The sequence below is a fragment of the Henckelia pumila genome, chromosome 2, assembly GCF_033568475.1.
Source record: "Henckelia pumila isolate YLH828 chromosome 2, ASM3356847v2, whole genome shotgun sequence".
Lineage (NCBI taxonomy): Eukaryota > Viridiplantae > Streptophyta > Magnoliopsida > Lamiales > Gesneriaceae > Henckelia > Henckelia pumila.
In genome coordinates, this window is record NC_133121.1 from 122,084,544 (window position 1) to 122,107,008 (window position 22,465).

A 22,465-nucleotide genomic window follows, 5' to 3' on the forward strand; every position below is an offset into this window, starting at 1 on the left:
TCATCTATGCGGAAGAGTCGATGCTGATCCCTGATGTCAGATCAATAATCCGGATCTTGTTTGCAGGTCAAATGATTTGACCTACAACAAGATTTAGGCCGTTGCTACCCCACCCGAGCACTACTCGGGTGGGGTAGCATCGACTCTTCCCATCTATGCAGCGTATTTGTTTTTCACCTACCTTTTTGTGAATATTGAATAATTGTGGGAAATTTGAAAAAAATAATAAAAAAACATCAAACATTTTTTTTCAAACCTAAAGATCCACATGCATGATTAGATCGATTAAATGAACTTTTTATTAACTAATATCTGATTTTAAAAAAAAAAACATTGAACGTAAATGTGATATTTTACTAGTAAGTACAGTCTTAATATCAGAACTTTGTGGTTACTTAATAATTATACATACAAAATAATGGTAAATGGGACTGGTTTTCCATTTAAATCAATGGTTTCGGTGCTTTCAACGGGTTGATGATGATTGGGAACTAGTGACTTTTAATAGTATGAATTCAGGTAATGGGGACAAGTAATTAATCACGCATCAAAAAGATGTTCAATCCCGGAAATTACTTAACAAATTTGAATATTATTGTTTTACTTATATAAGATAATATGGTCATTTCACCTTTCCTTGTGTTACGAGTTGAAACTTTAAATAGGGCGGGCCGAATAAATAAATTTTGGTTGAGGTATCAATATCATATCACAAGTTATAATTTTCGAAAATGTTTGTGACAACATTTATATCAATAAATTATTCAAATGTTCATTTTCAAGGGGGAAAAAAGCTACACTGATATGGGTGAGATTTTCTGGATAAGCTCTTTTTCTATGATACACACAATTCCTAATTTGATAAATGAATACTACATTTGAAAATTGGAGTACTTCTATCTAACATAGCGATAACACCAAAACTGCACATAATTTAAGCAGATCATACTGCAAAAAATTATGAATCTACGTATATATCCATAGATAATATATACAAGTAGTAGTAGCTTCACAAGAAAGCAGAGCTGGCCTTTGTTTTCATCACCTCTATTTCTTACTTCATTCAAGATGATGGGACTGTAGGATGGTACATAACTACCTACCTGTGAGAAAATGTCTCCGTTAAGAAAGTTCCAGCTACGAGGTTGCGAAATCTTTCAACATCTCGAGCTCTAAGTCTCAGGCTTACATTTGGAACCATGCATGTACAAAGGGTCAATCAGAACTGTTCTCCCGAAAACTGTTTCAAGAGGATCTTTATGACTGCAAACAATGCTGCAATGAAAAATATTTGTCCCACTCAAATTCTCCGCAGGAAGAAAGAACGGTTGAGAGGATGTAATCATCCACTTCAATGCCCTCAGCTTTCATTTGATACACGAGCCTCAAAGCCTCTTCACAAAGCCCATTCCTTGCATATGCTACAATCATCGATTTCCAGGAAACCAAGTTCTTCTCAGGCATACTATCGAAGACCTGAACTGCATCCGAAAGATACCCACATTTAGAGTACATATGAACTAAAGCGCTGCCCACAAACACGTTTGATAATTCAGGGCTCTTGTTTATGGAGGAATGGATTAGTCTCCCTTGGTTGATATTTTCTAGTTTAGCACATGCCTTGAGCGCCGATGAATAAGTATATGGATTAGGTTCCACGCCATCACCCAGCATTTCCTTCAAGTACTCAAGGGCCTCGTACTCATGACCAAGGAGAGAACATCCAGAAATCATTGCAGTCCATGAAACTACATCTTTATCAGGCAGGTATTCAAGAACTTTAGATGCTGACGCATAATCCCCACATTTGCAATAAAGCCACACAAGTGCACTACCTATGAAAATATTGCTTGGTGAAAAGGACTTGAAAATCTGCGCATGCACTTCTTTTCCTAATGGCAAAGCACGGAGTAAACCACAAGCTCGGAGAATGCTAACCATGGTTAAGTTGTTTGGAAATACCTTTAATCTTCCCATCATACGGAACAGTCTAATGGCATCCTCGCCATGCCCATTACGAGCATATCCTGCTATGATAGATGTCCAAGTGACAGCATTTTTCCATTTCATTCCATCAAAGAGTGTTCTGGAGTCCACGATTTCTCCACATTTTGCGTACATATCCACCAGTGAAGTCCCAACATAAACATCCATATCAAATGAATTCTTCACAATGGTTCCATGTAGTTGCCTACCAAATTTCAGTGCTTGTTCCTCACCACAGGCATTCAACAAGCTAGAAACAGTAAACTCGTTTGGGTCAAGTCCATCGGATATCATTCTCGAAAACATGGTAAAAGCCTCCTGCCCTCGTCTGTGTTGAGAATAAGCTGTAATTATTGTAGTCCAACAAATTACATCCCATCTTTCCATTCCATCAAATACATGAAAAGCACCATCCAAATCACCACATTGAGCGTAAAAATGCAAGATGGCACTGTTTAAAATTAAACTACCCAACTGACTCTTTATTATACATGCATGAAGTTGCCTTCCAAGTTCATAATCAAATGTCTTGCTACACAAATTTAACATGCACACAAATGTCTTTGAGTTTCCCATGAACCCACTGGTAACAAACTCATAGTACAACCTCAAAGCTTCATCATTTATCCCATATCTCTGGTATCCGTTAAGCATTGCCGTCCAAGAGACTACGTTTCTCTCCAACATATAATCAAACACCCCACGAGCTGACACCAAATCCCCAAATTTCACATACACGCTGATCAAGTTATTATTAACATAAACTACAGGGTCTCTCATACTCTTAACAACCAAGGCATGCATTTTCCTAACCTCGTCAGTATTAGCACAAGACTGAAGCCAATGGCCAAATGTGCTGGAGTCAATTGATTGAATAATTGTTTTAGTCTTGTATATGAGCAGATTGTAGTTATCATCCACATTTTCTGGAGACGCACAGAGAGCATGTGAACGGGTAGAGAAAGATGGGCTCTTGGAGACATTGGGGAACTCCAATATGTAAGTGTACTGGGCTGTATACTGGACTTCTGTTCTATGGAATTTCTTTCTGCGTATTGGTGGAATGAATAATTGAGTATCAAGAGGACAAGTTGTTTGAGTTTGATATACAGCTAAGGGCAGGGAGCTATATAATGGAGAGAACATCGAAAAGAATTTCTCTGACTATTTCCCACAAAGTGCTGGCCTACAAATACGGTAACCTTCTCTTCTCTGGCAACAATGTAAAATAGTAATCAAAATCCAACTTTTGTAATATTAAATCCACCATAATTTGAAAAAAAAAAATAATTCTTCACCATCATAAAGCTCAAAATCAAACAAGTTAAAACCCACAAAATTCACACCTGATAATTAAGTTTAAAAAAGAGATGTTTGGTCAGCTAAATGAGTTGGCAAGGGTTTCAAACATTCTCTGCGTACTCCACCGTCATCCTATAAGTTCATTTTATGTAGAATCCAGTAGATACAATATATTCAAAGCAGGACATATTAACCAGTAAACACCGTAATGCAGACATATTACAGTTTAGATTAAAGGTAAACTCCATAGGAACAACTTAAATGTAATCGAACATTTCCAAGTTTAGCAAAAATATACCATGTAAGAACCTTGACTGACATAAATGGTCCCATAAAAGTTTCCAACAGCACATTATTTGTTATCCGCATAATATAATCAATTACATGAAAGAATTTACTTGCTACGAATAATGAAATTGAAGCCCAGATGTCGAAAATGCAAGCAGAAAAGATTCAACTTACAGAATAATATATCTAGATTCAAGCATATATGAAGTTAGAAACAGAAATATCTATTTCCTCGAAATGCAAAGGCCGCACCTCAAGTTCTACTTTCAGTGAAACAAAAATGCAAATGCAGACAAAACTTCAAAAGCAAAAGGATAAACAAGAGGTAAAATCACTGCAATATGCAGCAGTAATGTCAATCTGCCAGAGTGTTCTTTCTCCCACAAACAATAGTTTGACAAAACAAAGAGAGAACCTACTATTCACTGAAAATCTCAGAGACACTGCACACTTTCAAACGAGCTCACACCTCATTTTAGGAAATATTTTTAAAAAAAAAGAAAAAAAAAAGAGTAAAAGCACCATTTTTCAAGAACTTGAACTGGGAGGAAAAGGAGTTTAGGATTAATCCGGATACCTAATCACAGCTCTGATGCAAGACTGTAAACGAATCAAATCGAGTCAAATTTTAAGAAAATTTATTGAGTTGGAGCTCGAATACGAATATACATATTCGAAGTTCGAACTTTTATTTTCTTCAGCTCGATTATAAATTTCGATTTGTATCGAGCCACTGTTAGATTTACCAGCTCGAAAATAAAAGCTCGATTTGGCTCAAATTTATATTATGAAATGGACATCAAAGATAAAAATGATATCTTTGACTCGGTTCGAAGCTCGATTTTCTTCACCTCTGTGACAACTGTGCCAACGACTGTACTATACTTCCATAGAAATGAAAATGACAATTTATCCAAATTATCTTTTTTTGTTGAGCATAGCAAGAGAATGATAACAAAAATAATTATGACACATTCTTGGCTTTCAACGAAATCACCATAAAATTATTCACAAAAAATACAGACCAAATTTCCGGAGCGTTCCTTCAAAGAATCTGATTTTCAATTAGAAAAAATATAAGAATAGCATGGGTTACTAGGATATAATTCCAGTTGGTTCAACTACACTAATAATCTTCTATTTTCGATTCAACCTACCATAAGCAGCAGTGAGCACACCGATATCGTCGGAACTCAGAAGGAGGAGGAAATGCAAACCGACCAATCACATTCACAAAAAAAAAAAAAAAAACAACAAGAAATCAAGGGAAAAAATTGTCTGAAATTCAATTTGAACCCACATGAATTTTCATCAATCCAGCTCCGTATCCTTCCCGATTTTATCTTCATCAAATATCTCAACCAAGCACACTGAGAGTGAGAGATAAAGATGAAGCCTGGTTATGCAGGCTCTATCGAGTGAGTGAGATTAAGCAATGGATTTTTGTAATAATTTATAAATTTGGGCCAAGTTAGCCCAATTCTTTGTATTGGGCCTCCAATCGTAAATATCTTCCGATATTTATTTACTTCAATTGATTAGAGATAAATAAGTCATTTTGCGGAAATTGGGCATTGGCGAAATGAAAACGAAATTTGGGAATTGGGAGGGTTCGTCACGTAATTTCAGTGAGGAAAAGGACAAAAAATGTTATAAGCAAAAATGTTGGTTTCACATTTTCTTTTGGTGTTTCTTTCTTTGAACAAACATTTCTTTTTGACAATTAACGTTACGATTAATCGTATAGACCTTTTGTTACATAATCGACTATAAAGGAAAGAAACAAATATATGAGATGATCTTACAAAGACAAAAAATTTATTTCTAATTAATTTGTAAAAAGAACCCTTCCACTTTTTTTTTTTTTGGGATCAAACTGAAACGAAAACTTTATAATTATAAGTAGTGGTAAATAATAAATTTATTTATATATGAAAGAAATAACTTTTTATTCATCTATCAAATGAGGAAATTATAGTTACTTTAAAAGGTTGATACATTATTAGATAGTATACCATAGATTACGGATTTTAAAAAATATAGCCAAGATTTATCGTCCCTTTTAATTTCAATTAAGTGGGGAAAACCCAACGTAGTAGTATTGAACCTAAAGTCATAGTAACTACTAACTAACATTATATTCCACGAAAATGGAACTTAAAATATATTTTAAAAATAAGTTTTTTATATATATTATGGCTTGCTGAAGTGAGATCATTCCTTTTTCACTAGAAACAAAAAATAATTATAGAGTAGAAAAAGGAAAAGGAGAGAAGCAAATCAAGAATTTAAAAAAATAATAAAAAATAAAAGGGGAAACAAATTAAAGTGAATCTTTTTTATTTAATTTCTCCTGATGACATATAGTGGCTTATCAACTTGTTGTAAAGCTCAAATTAAGGTGATATGCATTATTGAAAGTGTTCGACGATGACCTATATATGCATCATCCAATTGTGCTCCCAATTATTAATTATTAGCTCCATCAAGCGGGATAAAAAAATTTACAAATTTTAATTTAAAAAAAAAAAAAAAAAAACCTACGTTATATCAAAATTTATTAGTTGGTCCTATGAACTAAATCACAAGTTACACACATACAAACAAATTGATGTGTTATAATAAATTAATAATTTGGAATATTTAATAATCCACAAAAAATTAATTAAGATTGATCGCTAAAGTCTACAAAAATTAAAGTCAAGATTAAATCTGCCTCAAGTCCAATAAAAACTCATTTACTTCAAGCTAGTCCATCTAGAATTTTATAAATATCGTTTCCTCGCATTTCAAAGGCAAATTCTCACCTTTGCTTTCAAAGCAGGGGCAGATGAAATGTATGGGTAAAGGTGGGCGATTGCCCGGCAGGATTTTTGGCTAACCCAAACAAAAAATATATCCAAATAGAAACTATCAAATTTTAATTTAACAACAAACATATTACTATTTTTTTGGTTATTTTTTACATTCTTCCCTTACTTGGTGATGCATTTCATTTTCGTGCTGCTTTTAATAATATAGTTTTTGCAATTTTGAATTGGACTTATGATGATATTTAATTTTAGAGCTTTCTTTACGTGGTTAAATATGTAGGTTGGAAGGGAATTTAATTTTGGCATGAACATTTGTTATATATGTATCGAATGATTGAAAATTAGTTGATAAAAAATAAATGTCTGTATGAATTTTTGTGTTAAGCTCTTGCAATTTGGGGTTCTTTGTTTAGCTTAAAATTTAAATATTGCTGAAATAGAAGTATAAAACTATGTAACTTTATTATTTTGTAACCGATCATATAATGATTGGAATGAACACAAAAAAAATATTATTAATTCCTTGTATATATTTTGCAAATTGATGATATGATTCAAAGTTTTTTTGGCAAAAAAAAAAGTTATAATATTTTCAAATTTGATTTTAAAACATATGTTTTGAGGATTTAGATCAAATGCATCTTATCTTTTTAATTCTTTAAATTTTTTATATTTTCGACACATACGTAGTTTTATTTGTATTTTGATTATGATATTTTTTTTCTACAATTGATTTTTCATTTATAGCAATCATAAAAAAATCTTTAGAGATATCAATTGTCAAGACTTTCATCGAGATAAAATTTGCCCACCTGATAAAAAAACATCTGGCTACGCCCCTGTTTCAAAGCTAATTTCCTCTTCGATTTCACTTGGGACAGATCTGATTTGAGCGTCTACGTACGATCTGTTTGTGACACAAATTATAATCTACCGTATATTCTCAAATAGGATCGCAAAAACGACTTCAACGCACTTTGACTCAACATCTCGTTCTTTTAAATTTGCTCGATTCAGGTATTCATTTTATTTGATGACATCACACAGTACTGACACTGACACGCGTATATATGTATCTATGTTATATGTATATGTATCTCAAGATCAATATGTGAATGCATGGACTTAATCATCATTTAAGTAATTAAATATAGGGCAACTTGTAGATAACTCCCTAAATCAAACATAACTTTCAATTTACTCCCTATATTTGTCTTTCCGAAAATGCTCTTGTCGTTATTTTAATCATTATTATTTCTTGAATTATCAAATGTGGAATCGGATTCAAAATCTGATTCACTTGATTCATCAAGATAATAAATATTTTCATCGTCGGATGAAAATTCAATTGTTTCTACGGGATGGAATCCTATAATATATATTTCTTCAAGAAGTTTAATTTTATTTTTTTTTCGTTTCGTTTTGGACATTCATTCGCAAAATGTCCTTCTTCGTTGCACAACCAACATGTGCAATTCTTTCCTTTACCCTTTGGGCAAGGTGGTTTTTTGTTATCAAACTTTTTATAAAATTTTCTTTTATAAGGTTTTCTGAAGAAATTTTTTTTAAATTTTTTTTTCTTATAGGGAATAAATTTCTTATTAAAAGATTTATAAGGTTTATTAAATTTATTCTGTTTCTGTCGTTTTAAATATTTGTGTGACATGTTTGTTTTACAATCGTATTCTTTTACTGTGAATTTCATTTTGTCACAACAAAGTTTATTGTTTTGTTTGTAGGATTTAGAGATTCTTTTATTTAGTGTTACTTCATGACATTTCTTTGTTATTATGTCTTTGATGAATTTAATAGCTCCTCCTAAAGTTTTAGCATAAGGACTAGTTAAGAATTCATCTTTACTGTATATAGGTATATTAGGTATCTTATTAAAGATATTTAGTTTATAATGTTCTTTTTTATCAGCAACTATTAATTGATAATAGTTTGTTTCATAATCACAAATAAATTCTTCTGAGTAACATAAATTGCATAATTTAATATTATCTAATATAAAGATTGCTCTATTTTGTTCTATATTCTTAGCTACCAAATTAGCATCATTATTAGAAACTCCTAAAAATTCTTGGTACAATGCATCAACAAATAGTTCGAAATATCGATGTCCTGTCATTCCTTGTGGTAGATTAGTAATTACTAGGTTTTCAGCCCAAGTTCTTACTGCTCCTACCAGTGTCATTTTTATCATCCCATGAGTTAAAACTTGAATATTCTCACTTTTGTCTAATAATGGTGTTAATTGAATTTGTATTGATAGTTCATTTGCCCAATGATCTATCTTTAATTTTCTTTCTTTGGCTGTTGAACAACCTAAATCTAAGATATTTTGTTTCACAAATCCTGATGTTTTTGATTCTCTAAGAATATCTCTAACATCTTTATAAGATCCAGAGTATTGGTCTCTGTTATATTTAAATTCTTCATCATCTCTTCCACCACTACCTTCTACATTCGTTCGTAGATTTAATCGTGGTCTAGAATCATCTTCAGATTTTGATTCTGAAATATCCATATCTCTGTATTGTTCTGAGTCCTGATGTGAATGATATAATTCTTCTGTATTTACTCCTATTTGTTCAAAATCAGATGAGTCGGTTTCACTAAACATCTCCATACTTATGTTTGCCATAACTAAGGGGATTTCTATACCATGATTCAATTTTGAATGGTGGTTCTTCTTCCATTTTTTTTTCCTTTATCTATTGGAAGAACTTCCTTAAGATAGTTTAATATTTCATTACTATGTCTTTCTTGTTCAATTATTAATCTAGTCGTTGCTAAATCAATATATTCCTTGAAATTCTTCTCTAATTCTTGTATTGATAGGTTGATCTTATTAATATTATTTTCTAAATCTCCTAGATCTTTTTCTAATTTTATTAAGGATGTCATTGCGATGAGGTTGACTCATTAACAATAGCTTGTTTAATTTTAAGAATATTTTGATTCATGGTTCCAATCTTATCAAGAATATCTTCATCATTTCTAGCAAATGATACTGATCTTCTTGGTACAGACTGTTTTGTGATTTGGAGGTCATCTGAACTCCATCTTTTATAAGGATTTATTTCTTCAATAAATGCTTTTTGAGGGTGTTCAATTCTTGTAATATTTTCAAACATTCTTTCAACAGAAATAGTTGGTTTTTTTGAAATTATTCCTGTTTGAGAATTATTACTTATTACTAAATCGACAACATAGTTTATATTGATCGGATGGTTTTCTGTTAACATAAGATTATTTCTATAAAAGTAATAATCTAATGTTAAAACGTCATTTATGTTTTTATCAAAAAGAGATATATTGTATTGTGGATAAATACAAAATTTCATCTTTTTGTAACATAAATTTCCTTCAATTTTTCCAAGGATAGAATCCTCGAAATTACGTATTCTTTTGTCACGAACGGTTATTTCAATTGGTGTATCTATTCCTTCTCGGTAGTGAGCTGATATTATTATTTCAATTTCTCCGATATGAACATATTTCAGTTCAGATCGTTTTTTTTCACTGGCTTTTGCCATGATGGTATTAATATCTTGAGTTGTTAATAACTTCAGAGTATTAGACCTTGATTCGTTATTTATTTTACAAGATCGTTCTTTTGTACGAATCGAATAATAAATTAAATTTTTTCTAGGATTAATAAAATTTAAAATCTTACTTAGTATTCCTGGTTGGTCTATTAGATTTGTTTTTGAATTAGAAAACCCTGTTTTCTGTATTTCAGCAAACTTGCTTTGATTGAATATAATATTCAAATTATACTCTTGGTTTTCTTCAGATTCTTCATATTCATCGACCAGGTTGTTTTGATTTGGAATTGTTACTTCTGTCATTTTAACAGATGATAGAACTTCTTAATTTTCTTAAGGCTATTAAAAGTCTTTTTGTTGAATCTATCTGTTCTAATAAATTCTAAAAATCTTCGAAACTATCAATTGAAGATTGATAATTTTTAAAATGTTTCAAATTGTTTTCACAATTTTCTATATCAAAATTTATATTTTGAGAATATAAATTAAAGATATTCATTTTTGTATTTTCATACATTTTCCATTTAGTAAAAATTGTTACTTTTATTATTTTGTTTTTGTTGATCGGATTTCGATAATAAAGTTTGTTCTTATTCATAACATATTGTTATGTCTTCAATTTCATCGTTTTCAGAAATTTGAATTATCATTTTCCAGTTGCTTGAAAAATGTTCTTTTTTATGATTTTTGATCAAATAAAAGGTTTGGAGATCTTTTATTTTATTCCATAATTGATCTATTTGACGTAAATCTTTTAGTAAGATTATTTTATCAAATAAATTTTTAATCTCAATATCTAAAGTTAATCCAGGCATTAATAATCTGCTTTATTTAGGCTCTGATACCAGGTTGCGGAATTCTTCAAATTCTTATGAATTTTCTTATTCATGGATTTACAGATCTGATTCATGGATTTACAGATCTGATTCATTTATAACAGATAAATGTTTTCATATTAGTTTGGTTCCATTCATGGGTTATTAATACAAATTTTAGTTGATAAATTGATTCAAATATGGTTAAATCAGAAGTATTTAAACGATATTCACGAAATGTATCATATTCATGATCATCTTCTATTTCAAACCAGTTTTTTATTATTAATCTTCCATTTCTTATAAAGGATGATGACATGATTAATGTATTTTGACTATTTCTTTGAATTAAGGGCTGTAGGAGGCTTAAGAAGGTTACCTTGTTTGAATGAATCTTGGTTTTGAGCAGAGGCCAAATCCTTGATTTCCCTTAACGATCACTTGATCAGCTGATACTTGCTCTATGGATCTCCAGGTTTACTCTTAACCATGAATATTCAATTATTGGTTTCCAACCTTATCCTCCTTACGCCCTGCTTGTTTAGTTATTAGCCATAAGGCTTATTTTGTTTCTGATTTTATGTTTCTTAGTTTCTGATAGTTTTCATACGTCTTGTATGAACCAGATTGTAAGAAACTTTTAGAAGAGAGAGATACTCAAACTTCACTTCCTCTTTTACAGCACAAAACATCTTCTTTTATAGGCGTGGAAAAACGCATACATAATTAAAAATAAAAGAAAAAAAGGGGGATCACCCGACACTACATAATGGAAACAGCTCATTTTACATCTGAGTGGATGCCTTTAACATGTGGTGTGGTCCACGATTTCATTTGTTTTTACATTGTGTCACTCTCTGAATCACTGATGCATTCGGACCATTTTTTTATTGGTTTGTCTTTTTTGACAGCTGGTTTGTCCTCTTTGACATCTGCTTCTTCTGTCTGAATGGGTTGGAAATGTCCACAGTTGTGAGTGGAAATCATTGTTCTTAGTCTTTGACATAACATTTGTTGGGTTTCTCGGGTCATGTCAACTCTTGCTTCATAGATTGGAGCTTCGAATTAAGTTAACATGGCTTGTTCTTTCTTTTGGATTGTCTCCTTGTGTCCAGTGGTTAATAAAATTTTACTGGTTGCAAAATTTATTTTAACCTTTGAGTTTCCATCAATCTTTCCTGTCTTTGAGATCATATCAATCAATGTCTTTATTCTTATCTCAGGAAGTGTTGATATATTCATTACTAGTTTCTCTTCATTTGATCCTTCGAATAAGAACTTGTCTTTTTGTTTTCGACATTGAATATATACCATTGGTTGATAGAATTTGTTATCATCCCAATCTGGAAGGGTTGAGTGAATACTCAATGTTAATACTGGATCGTCCTTAAAGACTGCTTTCTTGAACTGGATGATACTATTTCTCAACTGATATGGAAATAGTTCTATTTCTTGATTGTTGGGACTGACTTCCAATCCACTTAATAATCCATTTGAAAAGAATCTTGCGACTTCATGCGCTGGAGCACCTTGCAGTGTTCTTGCTCTTGATATGCTCTGTGTGTCACAAGTTTGTAACCAAGATTCTGCAGATGGTTTAGCTATTCTCAAATAGTTTAGTGTTTCAAAAAATTCAGTCTTGAGTTTTTCTGAAAAATTTGTTTTTTTAAAAATTGGTTTTTGTGGTCGCAGATTGACCATCTTTTTTTCTTTCTTTTCAAGGGCACTTTTAAACGTCCTTTCTTCTTTTTTATTTTTCTCGGTGTTGGCTGTGTCCACCGGTTCTTTTTTCTTTTCTTTTTCTTTGTCAGTATTGGCTGTGACCACTGACTGTTTCTCTTTTATCTCCATTATTTTGTCAAATGGAGTTGCCATTTTGATTGGTGTTCTTGGTGAGGATGATGATGATGAAGTTATCATCTTTTCTTCTGTCATTTGAATTTTTCTACTCAAATTCCTTTCTTTTAGTTGAAGAATTTGAATTTCTTCCTGCAATTCAATCAATTGTTCCTTTAATTGACTTAGTTGCTCCATCTTGATTATACTCTGCACAAGAAAACATATTTATATATATAATGGTTAGTAAAATAACTCTTTTCGTGAGTAATTCGGATAGTTTTATTATGCGTATCATTGCATTTATAAATTCTTTTGCAAGAATTGAATCAATCTTAAATTGATTATTTTACTCAAAGAGTAATTTATGTTTCTGAATATAAATCTCATTTCATTAATTTATATTTCCCATGCTTTCTTAGGCATGTTCGGATGACTGAAAGTCATAAAATAATTCATGTTTCTGAATATAAATCTCATTTCTTCAATTTATATTCCCCATGCTTTCTGAGGCATGTTCGGATGACTCACAGTCATTTTCTGGATCACTTAGGATCTCCTTTGTTATTCCGTTACTACGGATAGTATAGTTTGGATGAAGTTCTCTGGTTAATGCGTTGGGTAATGAATTATCCGTTCCTTTGACATGTTGGATCTCGAACTGATAATGGTTCAATTTCAATTGCCACCTAATTAGCCTTGCTGCATTTCTCCCTGCATTTCTTGATATTTTACTTGTTTTGAAATATGTTAAATTCATATTATCTGTTCTTACTAAAAACGGTTTAGAAATAAGATAAATTTCATAAGTTCTAATTGTGAATATTAAAGCTAATAATTCTTTTTCATTCGAATGATAATTTAATTGTGCACCTTGAAAAGTTCCTGATGTATAGTTGCATAATTCTTCATTATTTCTAGTAGCTGTTTTAGTAAGTTCTTCTAAATTTCTTTCTCCAGTATAAGCTTTTAAACATGCTCCCCAGTATTCATCTGAAGCGTCTGTTTCAATTATTATTATATCTTTATTTGAAGAAAAATATAATTCAGAAAGATTACTAATTGTTTTTGTTTTTTAATAGTGTCTATGTAATTAGTATCTTCTTTCGACCATTTTCACTTATAGTCCTGTTTAAGTTTTACCTGAAGAGGTTTTTTAATTTTTGCAAGTTTTTTAATGTAATTTCCAGAATAAGTTAATAATCCTAAAAATCTTCTTAATTGATCTCTATCCTTGATTTCACTAGGAAAATCATGAATTTTCTTAAGTATATGCGGTTATAAACAATGTTTTCCATCTTCTATTTGTAATCCTAAATAATTTATTTTTGTTTTGAATAATTGTGCTTTCTTTTCAGAAAGTATAATTCCATCTTTATGACAAATATCTAAAACTGTCATGAGATCTTTATAATGTTGATCTAGTGTTTTTGAATAAATTAATATGTCATCTATATAAACACAACAAAAATCTATATATGATTTAAAAGATTCATCCATATATCTTTGAAAGATACCTGGTGCTTGTTTAAGTCCGAAAGATAATACAGTTCATTGATACTGTCCTTTTGGACAACTGAATGCTGTAAGTAATTGTGTTTGTGGTTCTAGTTGAATTTGCCAGAATCCTGATTTACAATCTAAACTGGAAAAATATTTCATTTCTCCTATATAAGATAGTAAATCATTCTTATTTGGGATATAATATCCATCCATAATTGTTGCTTTATTCATCTTTCGATAATCAATTACCATTTTTTTCTTATCAGTATCTTTCTTACTGACATAAAAGGCTGATGAAGAGTGTGGACTTTTACTAGGGATGATTATCTTAAGTTTTAATAATTCTTGAACTTCTTTTTCAAATATTTTTACATCATCCATGTTACATCTTCTTGGTGCTTCATGGATTGTGATATTAGGGTGTCTTTGAGTTTTATTGAAGCAATGAATTGTTTTCTTTTCTTAATTTTGTCCTGAGGATTTTCAGAACATATATCATGAAATTTTCTCATGATTTCTTTTTCAGGATTAATCGTTAAAATATTTTCTATTTTTAGTTCTATTGGATTTGTATTTCGTTTATGAAAATTCTTTGTAAATCCTTCATTTCCTACGCGAAATGTTGTTCGTATTTTTGGAATGTAAATCATTGATGATCCTTTGTTTAAAGTTATGCGATCTTCAAATTGTGTAAATGGAAGATATTCTCTTAAAAAGTTATTTCCTATTATAATGTCCATTTCTGATTCTATTTGATATATAATGGGTATTACAAATTTTGTTTCTTCTATTTCTATTTTTAATTTTTCTGCTACTGTATTAAGCATGATTATTGATTATTGATCCATCTCCTATTCAAACTTTTAATCCTTTATCACATTTCTTCCAATAATGATTTGGAAGTATATGCTTGCTTCCTAAACACATACTTGCTCATATATCAACATAAGCATGTATATGATATGGTTTATGTTCTTTGATTTTAATTTGAATTTTTATATATATACTATTTGGATTAGTTTTGTTTTTATTATCCATTCTCTCTTTTTTTTTTTGTATTTTAAGAGATAAGGATAAAATTGGTATTTAGAAACAAAAATTTCTCTCTCCAGGGAGTTGAAAGTAAGTTTTATTTATATAAGGATTTATAAATAAGTTATAAAGTGGTTTAGTGAGTGATTGCCAATTAACCCTTAAATATAATGTATCATTGGGCCAAAAGTGTCAAAGAATTAATCACGCAACTACGTGTAGATTAACTGTTGGCAAACTTTTGTTTAAAAATGTGTAAATATCAGTGCACAAGTTCAAATATTAACGTACGTGACACAATTTTTTTCAAATATATAAAATGACTCGACCTCAATAATTGGACACAATATCTTATTAAAAATATAACGACTGAGGTTGCACTATTATATATAAATATGTGTATATATATATAATTAACTGATCTGCAAAGTTTTTGTTCTTTCTCATGCACATGCATAATATATATTTGTTTTCTTGCTTTTATTATTGAGATTATGGTAATCTGATGCAGAATTCATTGAATAAAGTGGTAAACAGTTCAAAAGCTAAATACTCTCGGTTAATATTTAATGTTCTTCCCGATCGAGTATGTATATATTCAAAATTATGTGTGCAGATTCTTTATTAAGAAATCATGTGCATTAGTGTACATTTACCTTTTTTTCCCCTTTTTTTATGCATTTAGTGGATACATAATATATTTTACTAATTTTCTAGATATTATTAAATATTTTGTCAATTTAACGTCGAATTGAAGACGCATGAGATCACATGCCCAAAAAGTTCATATTTATAAAAAAAACAAAATAGTATTCAACTGAAAAAAAATGTGATTGTATATAATCCACCAGTTAAATAACGCAATCGACATTTCACAACCACTTATTTTACGTACACACACATATATGCATATATAATTATATTTATGCTTGTGTATGTTTAATTGGTCACTTTTTGAAACATTGTGGGAAGAACAGTGCTAGCTAATATTGCTTTCTTTAATTAGCTTTTTTAAAGGCATGTGGATAATAAATTGGATTACTTATTAGGTGTGGCCACTTGTCTCTACTTTCTTGATTTGGAAGAAACATTATAGTATTATATTATATTTTAATAACAATAAAGAAAAAGAAGCGTGAATAAATAATTAAAACCAAAGTGGGGAGCTAACCAATGTAGAGGAATCCAAATAGGCTAAGCTACCAAAAGATCCTTTCGCAATTTTATGCTTTCGAATTTGATATTAATTCAAGCTGTACAAAAGCTTGATAAAAAGGGAAAACTGATATTTTTATTCGAATAAAATATTTGAAGGAAATTTCATCCTTCTACTTCAATACATGCTTTAGATCATATACGAGTCACGATTTAAATCATATATATCACTTGTTTATATTTTGAATTAATTATTCTTAAAGGCCGATTAATTATGTTATATATATAGTTTTTTTTCATAAATTTAAATGTGTTAACATAAAATGGATGCAATAAAATCACTATCCCTAAAATATTTTTCCATATAGTAATTCAACAACATAATTAATATTCCATGAAATATTTAGTTTCGTGATAAGAAAATTTGTGAGGAAGTTAATTCGGCTTTTCGAAAACCTACTAGTAGGGCTCCTTCATATCTGTTTCATTAATTCCCGTAACACTTTCACACGCACATCACTCACTCATTAACTAATTGATCATAAAATTGTATCCGTCATTTTCAGTTTTCAACATTAATTTTTAAATTTTTTTGCTCTTTCACTAATTTTTTTAAAAAGATATTTGTATATATATATACATATACATTAATATATATTATAAATTAATTTGTTGTTAGTGTACCCCTTCACACGTTACATATGGGTCCTGCTTTATAAATTCTATCGGTAGCACATACTTATATGTAAGAGTACTATAAAAGTAAACAATAGGCCTTTAATCATGGCCTAAAACAATAATGTACCAAAAGACAGCATATTAAGCTCGAATTAGAAAAAAATCTTAATTGTTACTAAACAGATTAGTTTGAAGTCCTTTTCGGAAACATGTACTTTCTTGAATATTATATATATATACATTTTCTTCTATTTTATTAAATGGTTCCATATCACTTAAAATCACAAAATATTTCTATATTTTTTTTTTTTAAAAAAACCCATCCTAAAATGAAAAAAAGATTAACCCAATACCAAATAACCGATCGGATTCATTCCAAGTTGAACTCAAGTAGCTCATGTTTTAACCGAAGCGCTCACAAATAGTTGGTTTATAATCGAACTAATTAATGAAAAATTATGTTGTAATATGGTTGAAGTATTAATTTCCATGAACTAATGTCTTTTAAGGGCTGCTTTACAAATTATAGTATAATTTGAATTGCTGGAATAAATATTCCAAAAGTTTTGGGGATCGGAACGTAGAAAACGTGCACATGACATGTAGTTAAATTTAGTCCCCACAATTATTTACTTGAAAGGATATATCATACCAAGACCCTAAAAAATGAGGCTAACAATTTAAATTTAATTTTTGATACGTAAACACTTATTATATTATGGTTTTATTAATTATTGTAATTAATTGCGTACTCTTTCATTCGATATTTTGGATTTGAGGTCCTAATTATTCATATATTTGTGGTTTGATCCGACCGAAAGAAAAACCGAAATGCGTGTCATGTGCAGAGTCCCATTGTGGGTGAATCTTGTGTGTACGTTATTAATTAAAGAATTTGGGCTTTTTAAAGCTAGCTGCATGCTTTCTATAAAAGAAAAAAAAATTCAATCTTATCAACTGGCTTGACTACCCAATTCTGTACATTCTAAGTACACACACACACAAATTATGTATGGATTTCCTTCTTTTTTTTTTTTTTTTTATAACAAAAATTAAAGTATTATGTATGCATGGATCAATGAGTCTTTCTTCTTGATCCTTGAGCTATTTGAAGAAGGAACTAGTATTTCTGGGGGAAATTTCATCATATCCAATGTGTATTACCCCCATGTGACAGGTGGAAGCATATGATTGGTCAAATTATGCAGGCCCCACATGATTGATGTGAGGCCCTCATGATTTGAACCAATGATAGTATTCCACCTATCTCATGAGATAATGCCCATGAGGTAGGATCGAAGTATCCGTATTTCTGGTTAAAAACGAATGTCTCGTTAATTGTTTCCAACCTTATTCTAAGTCGTCATAATAAATGTAATTTGTTAATTTCATTATCCAATTTAACTGGGGGGCCATATAATTTTCTTATTAACGTTTTGAATTCCAATTTTGAACGTCATATATAGTTGTCGGATTATGATTGATTAAGGAAAAGAAAATAATTTACTGTAGCTTAGGGAAAGAGTCGCTTTCTTTACCATTCCTTCATTCCATCTTTGTTTCCTTTATCCTTTTTTTTTTTTTGGTGGGGTGGGGGTGGGGGGTCATATTATATTATATTATACCATTCATTTATAAATTGATAGTTGAGTTCGAGGTATCATACTTCAATTATTTGTCTCACTTTCTGATCTTGATAGTGGAGAGAAACAATTAGCTGGTGTGAAGCATAATACATGCGGTATCGATCAAAATTTTCTTGTTTTTGATCCTTTGCTGATTTTCTTACAAACCACAAAAACAAAATATATAAGTTGTGATCTTGATCTCGAGTCAGATCGAGCATATATATAATCTAGCGAAAAAGGATTCCGTTTTCAAATAATTATATTTTTCAAGTAGTACTGTCCCTTTGTTGAGTTTCAGATCATAAACATTAAAACATCGATCGATCATGACTACTTCTCATTCGACTCAATTCGGCTCGTTGAGTAGGATGGGCATATATGAATTACCTATCCACCATGGCCAGCTGAGTATGTGGGATGACCCTACTTTCGAAACTAGTCTCTGCAGTCCTGGAACCGGTGTGTGTGCAACAATCATAGACCACCCCGAACCCAAAATCATCGACGACAAGGTACATACGATACGTGTATGTGTGAGATTTCAGATATATATATTTTAGTTAATGATCATGTTTGATTTAATTTTGTTATCTCTTTTGATTGCAGTCCGATCAATATGCTTCTGATGATAAGTCCCTGGGCCATTCCGAAGATAATCAGGCGTCCAACGGCATCCCAGACAAGGTGAGGACCTAATATTAATCCACCAAGAAAAATGGTTAATTTCGATCGACTTATATATATTATACGTATGTAAGGCTAAAGAAAAGGGACAAATTGAGTACTTGACTCATATAATGGCAGATACAAAGAAGACTGGCTCAAAATCGCGAGGCCGCCAAGAAAAGCCGATTACGCAAGAAGGTTATAATATGTTTGTTGAAGTTTACGCAACACTAGTTTTTGTATGAAAAGTATATTTAATTTCTTGGTACTAAGTAATTATATTGGTGATATATGTTTGTAACTAATTAATGATATATATCCAGGCTTATGTTCAGCAACTAGAAACAAGCCGTTTGAAGCTAGCGCAGCTTGAGCAAGAACTGGGGCGAGCCAGGCAACAGGCCGTGAGCATCAATGTACGTATATGCATGGAGCTAGCATCATATATATATGTAAATTAATTAAAGATATTTCAATCGGGGATCGATCGACTGGTGTATATTTTCAGGGTTTGCTCATCTCTGGTGCTGCCACTAATATGGCATTTTGTGGAAGTGTCACTTCAGGTATCAAACATATGGCCAGTTTCTTTATGATAATAATTGAAGATATGGTGGAATATGTGCGTGGCTGAGATATATAGTCGCTTCCTGCAATTAATTTTAAATTAAAAATATTGAGCTAGCTAGCTAGGGGACCCCTTAGCTAATTCCCCCTTTATTTATTTTGATCATAAAATCTATTCTACAATAAATTTATAACCACTTTAATTTTTTCCTCCCTAGCTAACAAAGCTAGATATTACACATATTGCGGCTAGCTCCCAACCAATTAGATTAGCTAGCTAGGGAGTTGTTTTACATGCACTAAGCTATATATATATACACGGACTAGATCAATTGGAGGACTTTATATATATGTTCTAATTGATTGACGCTAGCTCTTCAATATAGTAACGAATTTTAGAGATGCATGCATTTGTAGGAATTGGTGCATTTGAGATGGAATACGGGCGCTGGATTGATGAACAAGACCGAAAAATATCGGAACTGAGAAATGTTATGCAGACACGGCCAGTAGGTGATGTAGATCTCCAAATACTAGTAGAAAATGTACTGAATCATTACAGCAATCTGTTTCGCATGAAAAGAGCTGCTGCCAGGGCCGATGCATTCTACTTGGTTTCCGGTACATGGAGAACGTCCGTCGAACGATTCTTCCTCTGGATAGGAGGCTTCCGACCATCCGAACTCATTCACGTACGTGTTAAATTTTTCTTATAAATTTGATCATGACTACCAAATCATGCATGCATTCATTAAATAACCAAAAAATCATGAGTACTAATTAATTAATTAAATTAAAGATCATGGTCAATATAGCTAGATATATATAACTGCAGGTTGTGTTTCCTCATCTAGAGCCGTTGGACGATGTGCAAAGAGTTAACGTGACGAACTTGAGAGACTCTTGCTCGCAAGCGGAGGAGGCTCTCACGCAAGGAATGGACAAGCTCCGTCAAACGCTGTCGCAAAGTATCACCTTTCTGGCCGTGGCACCAGCAAGCTACACCAACCAAATGGGCTCTGCTCTTGAAAAGTTGGAATCACTCGAAACATTCATGCATCAAGTAATATTATATATATATATATATAATGCATCTTTAATTTCTTCACCAAAATTGATCAACTATATTAGTATTAATTGTGACTATATATAGTTGATTACAACTCAAATCTTCTTATATATAAATCTTGATTAGCTAGCTAGCTAGCTGCTTCATGATGAATATATATATGTGCTTAATGAATCTGAATTATATATGCGGCAGGCGGACCATCTTCGAGAGCAAAGTCTACGACAATTGTCACGATACTTGACGACACGACAAGCGGCCAAAGGGTTGGTTGCTTTCGCGGAGCATTTCCAACGTCTGCGGGCTTTGAGCTCGTTATGGTCTGCACGTCCACAGAGACCAGCTGTGTGATATATATATATATAGTTAGTTTAAAGGATATATATAAGTTCCCCAACAAAATTCCATCGGTACCAGTACTCATCCCTAGCTAGCTGGTTAATATAGCTATGATGAATATATAAGCTGAATGCTATATATATATATATACGGAATATAATTAGTAATCATAATTGTATGTGCTTAATCATGAGACCTTCTGGAACTACATATATATATATATATATATATATATATATAATTAGCTAATCGAATCTATATATGGGATATTTCAACGCTTTTATTGTGCCTAAGAGAGTAACATGGGCCATGCACTCCAATCCCAGATAAACTACAATTAAAGCATGCATTTTGATAGTAAACTTTTTTTAAAAAAATTAAATCTCCACTTTTTTTCTTGGCTTTGCTTTATATATATTCTTCACGAATGTATATTAAGGATAAATTTTTAAAACTTCAAATGCGTTTCATTAAATCCTTGTACTATAATTAATATTTTTTTAAAAAAAAACGTGTTAAAACAATTTCAAATTACAGTGGGTTTCGCACCTATTATCTTTAGGAATTTTTTTTTTCCACTCATACATGACAAAATACATTTCCAAGTTGTCGAATTAGCACACACAACATCGATCAAGACTGAAAAAGGAGCATTGCCAGCTTACAATTAATGGATCGATGCAAATTAAAAACATACTTAATTAAACAAAACAAAGTGACTATATTCTGCTGACTTAACATGACGCAAAATGGCCAACACACATAACTGGAAGTGGAAATTAACCAAAATTGGAGCTAGGGCATGCATCCACTATTTACATCTCCACGAAGAACAAACTTTAAACTAAAAGAAAGACTCATCTTTTTAAATTTTTTTTTTAAAATAAATATATAGATATAAGACATCGTTGGCGAACAGTTAACTAATTGGAAGGGACATGGTAGTATTTTCCTTTGCACATGCAGCGGTAGACGATGGGGCATGACTCGACGGAGCACTTCTTGAAGCTCACCATCACCCTTCGGCACGGTGTGCATGGCCCGCATGCATGTGAGCAATCCGGTAGGCTCGATCCCGTCGGATAAAGCTCCATACCGATCTCTCCGGCCTTCTGAAACGACACCGGTACCAGAGGGACAAATTAAGCTTAAAACATTGGAAAACGAAAACGCATGGTAGGATTAATATACCTTAATGTGCACAAGGCTTTGGCCATCCTTGTAGGTATCTGTG

At 31.5% G+C, this 22,465-nt stretch overlaps 2 protein-coding genes across 7 annotated transcripts; one reads left to right on the top strand and one right to left on the bottom strand.

The window, feature by feature from the left end:
* Nucleotides 1–763: 763 nt before the first annotated feature.
* LOC140881707 (pentatricopeptide repeat-containing protein At4g18520, chloroplastic-like) lies at nucleotides 764–4,976 on the bottom strand. 3 transcript variants are annotated; one of them, XM_073287227.1, is made up of 2 exons: nucleotides 4,877–4,976; nucleotides 764–3,198 (listed from the first exon to the last, which is right to left on the bottom strand). In XM_073287227.1, exon 2 carries the CDS (start codon nucleotides 3,130–3,132, stop codon nucleotides 1,258–1,260), a length of 1,875 nt encoding a protein of 624 aa, XP_073143328.1. In that variant the 5' UTR covers nucleotides 3,133–3,198; nucleotides 4,877–4,976; the 3' UTR covers nucleotides 764–1,257. The 3 variants fall into 3 exon arrangements, with proteins under 3 accessions (XP_073143328.1, XP_073143329.1, XP_073143330.1); XM_073287228.1 differs by lacking the exon at nucleotides 4,877–4,976 and adding an exon at nucleotides 4,734–4,859; XM_073287229.1 differs by lacking the exon at nucleotides 4,877–4,976 and adding an exon at nucleotides 4,154–4,703.
* A 13,642-nt stretch (nucleotides 4,977–18,618) lies between these two features.
* On the top strand, nucleotides 18,619–21,426 carry LOC140882522 (transcription factor TGA4-like). Of its 4 annotated transcripts, XM_073288578.1 has the most exons (9): nucleotides 18,631–18,703; nucleotides 18,958–19,102; nucleotides 19,197–19,274; nucleotides 19,395–19,454; nucleotides 19,580–19,672; nucleotides 19,765–19,822; nucleotides 20,223–20,515; nucleotides 20,659–20,886; nucleotides 21,088–21,426. In XM_073288578.1, exons 1-9 carry the CDS (start codon nucleotides 18,699–18,701, stop codon nucleotides 21,241–21,243), a joined length of 1,116 nt encoding a protein of 371 aa, XP_073144679.1. In that variant the 5' UTR covers nucleotides 18,631–18,698; the 3' UTR covers nucleotides 21,244–21,426. The 4 variants fall into 4 exon arrangements, with proteins under 4 accessions (XP_073144676.1, XP_073144677.1, XP_073144678.1 ...); XM_073288575.1 differs by having other exon boundaries at nucleotides 18,619–19,102; XM_073288576.1 differs by having other exon boundaries at nucleotides 18,619–19,102; nucleotides 20,241–20,515.
* The last annotated feature ends 1,039 nt before the right edge of the window (nucleotides 21,427–22,465 follow it).

Excerpts from the sequence above, each read along its gene's own strand:
- LOC140881707 (XM_073287227.1), bottom strand. The coding sequence starts at position 3,132 with ATGTTCTCTCCATTATATAGCTCCCTGCCCTTAGCTGTATATCAAACT.
- LOC140882522 (XM_073288575.1), top strand. The coding sequence starts at position 18,917 with ATGACTACTTCTCATTCGACTCAATTCGGCTCGTTGAGTAGGATGGGC. Across the intron at positions 19,275-19,394 it reads CCAACGGCATCCCAGACAAG|ATACAAAGAAGACTGGCTCA; the intron begins GTGAGGACCTAA and ends ATATAATGGCAG. Across the intron at positions 19,673-19,764 it reads AACAGGCCGTGAGCATCAAT|GGTTTGCTCATCTCTGGTGC; the intron begins GTACGTATATGC and ends GTATATTTTCAG.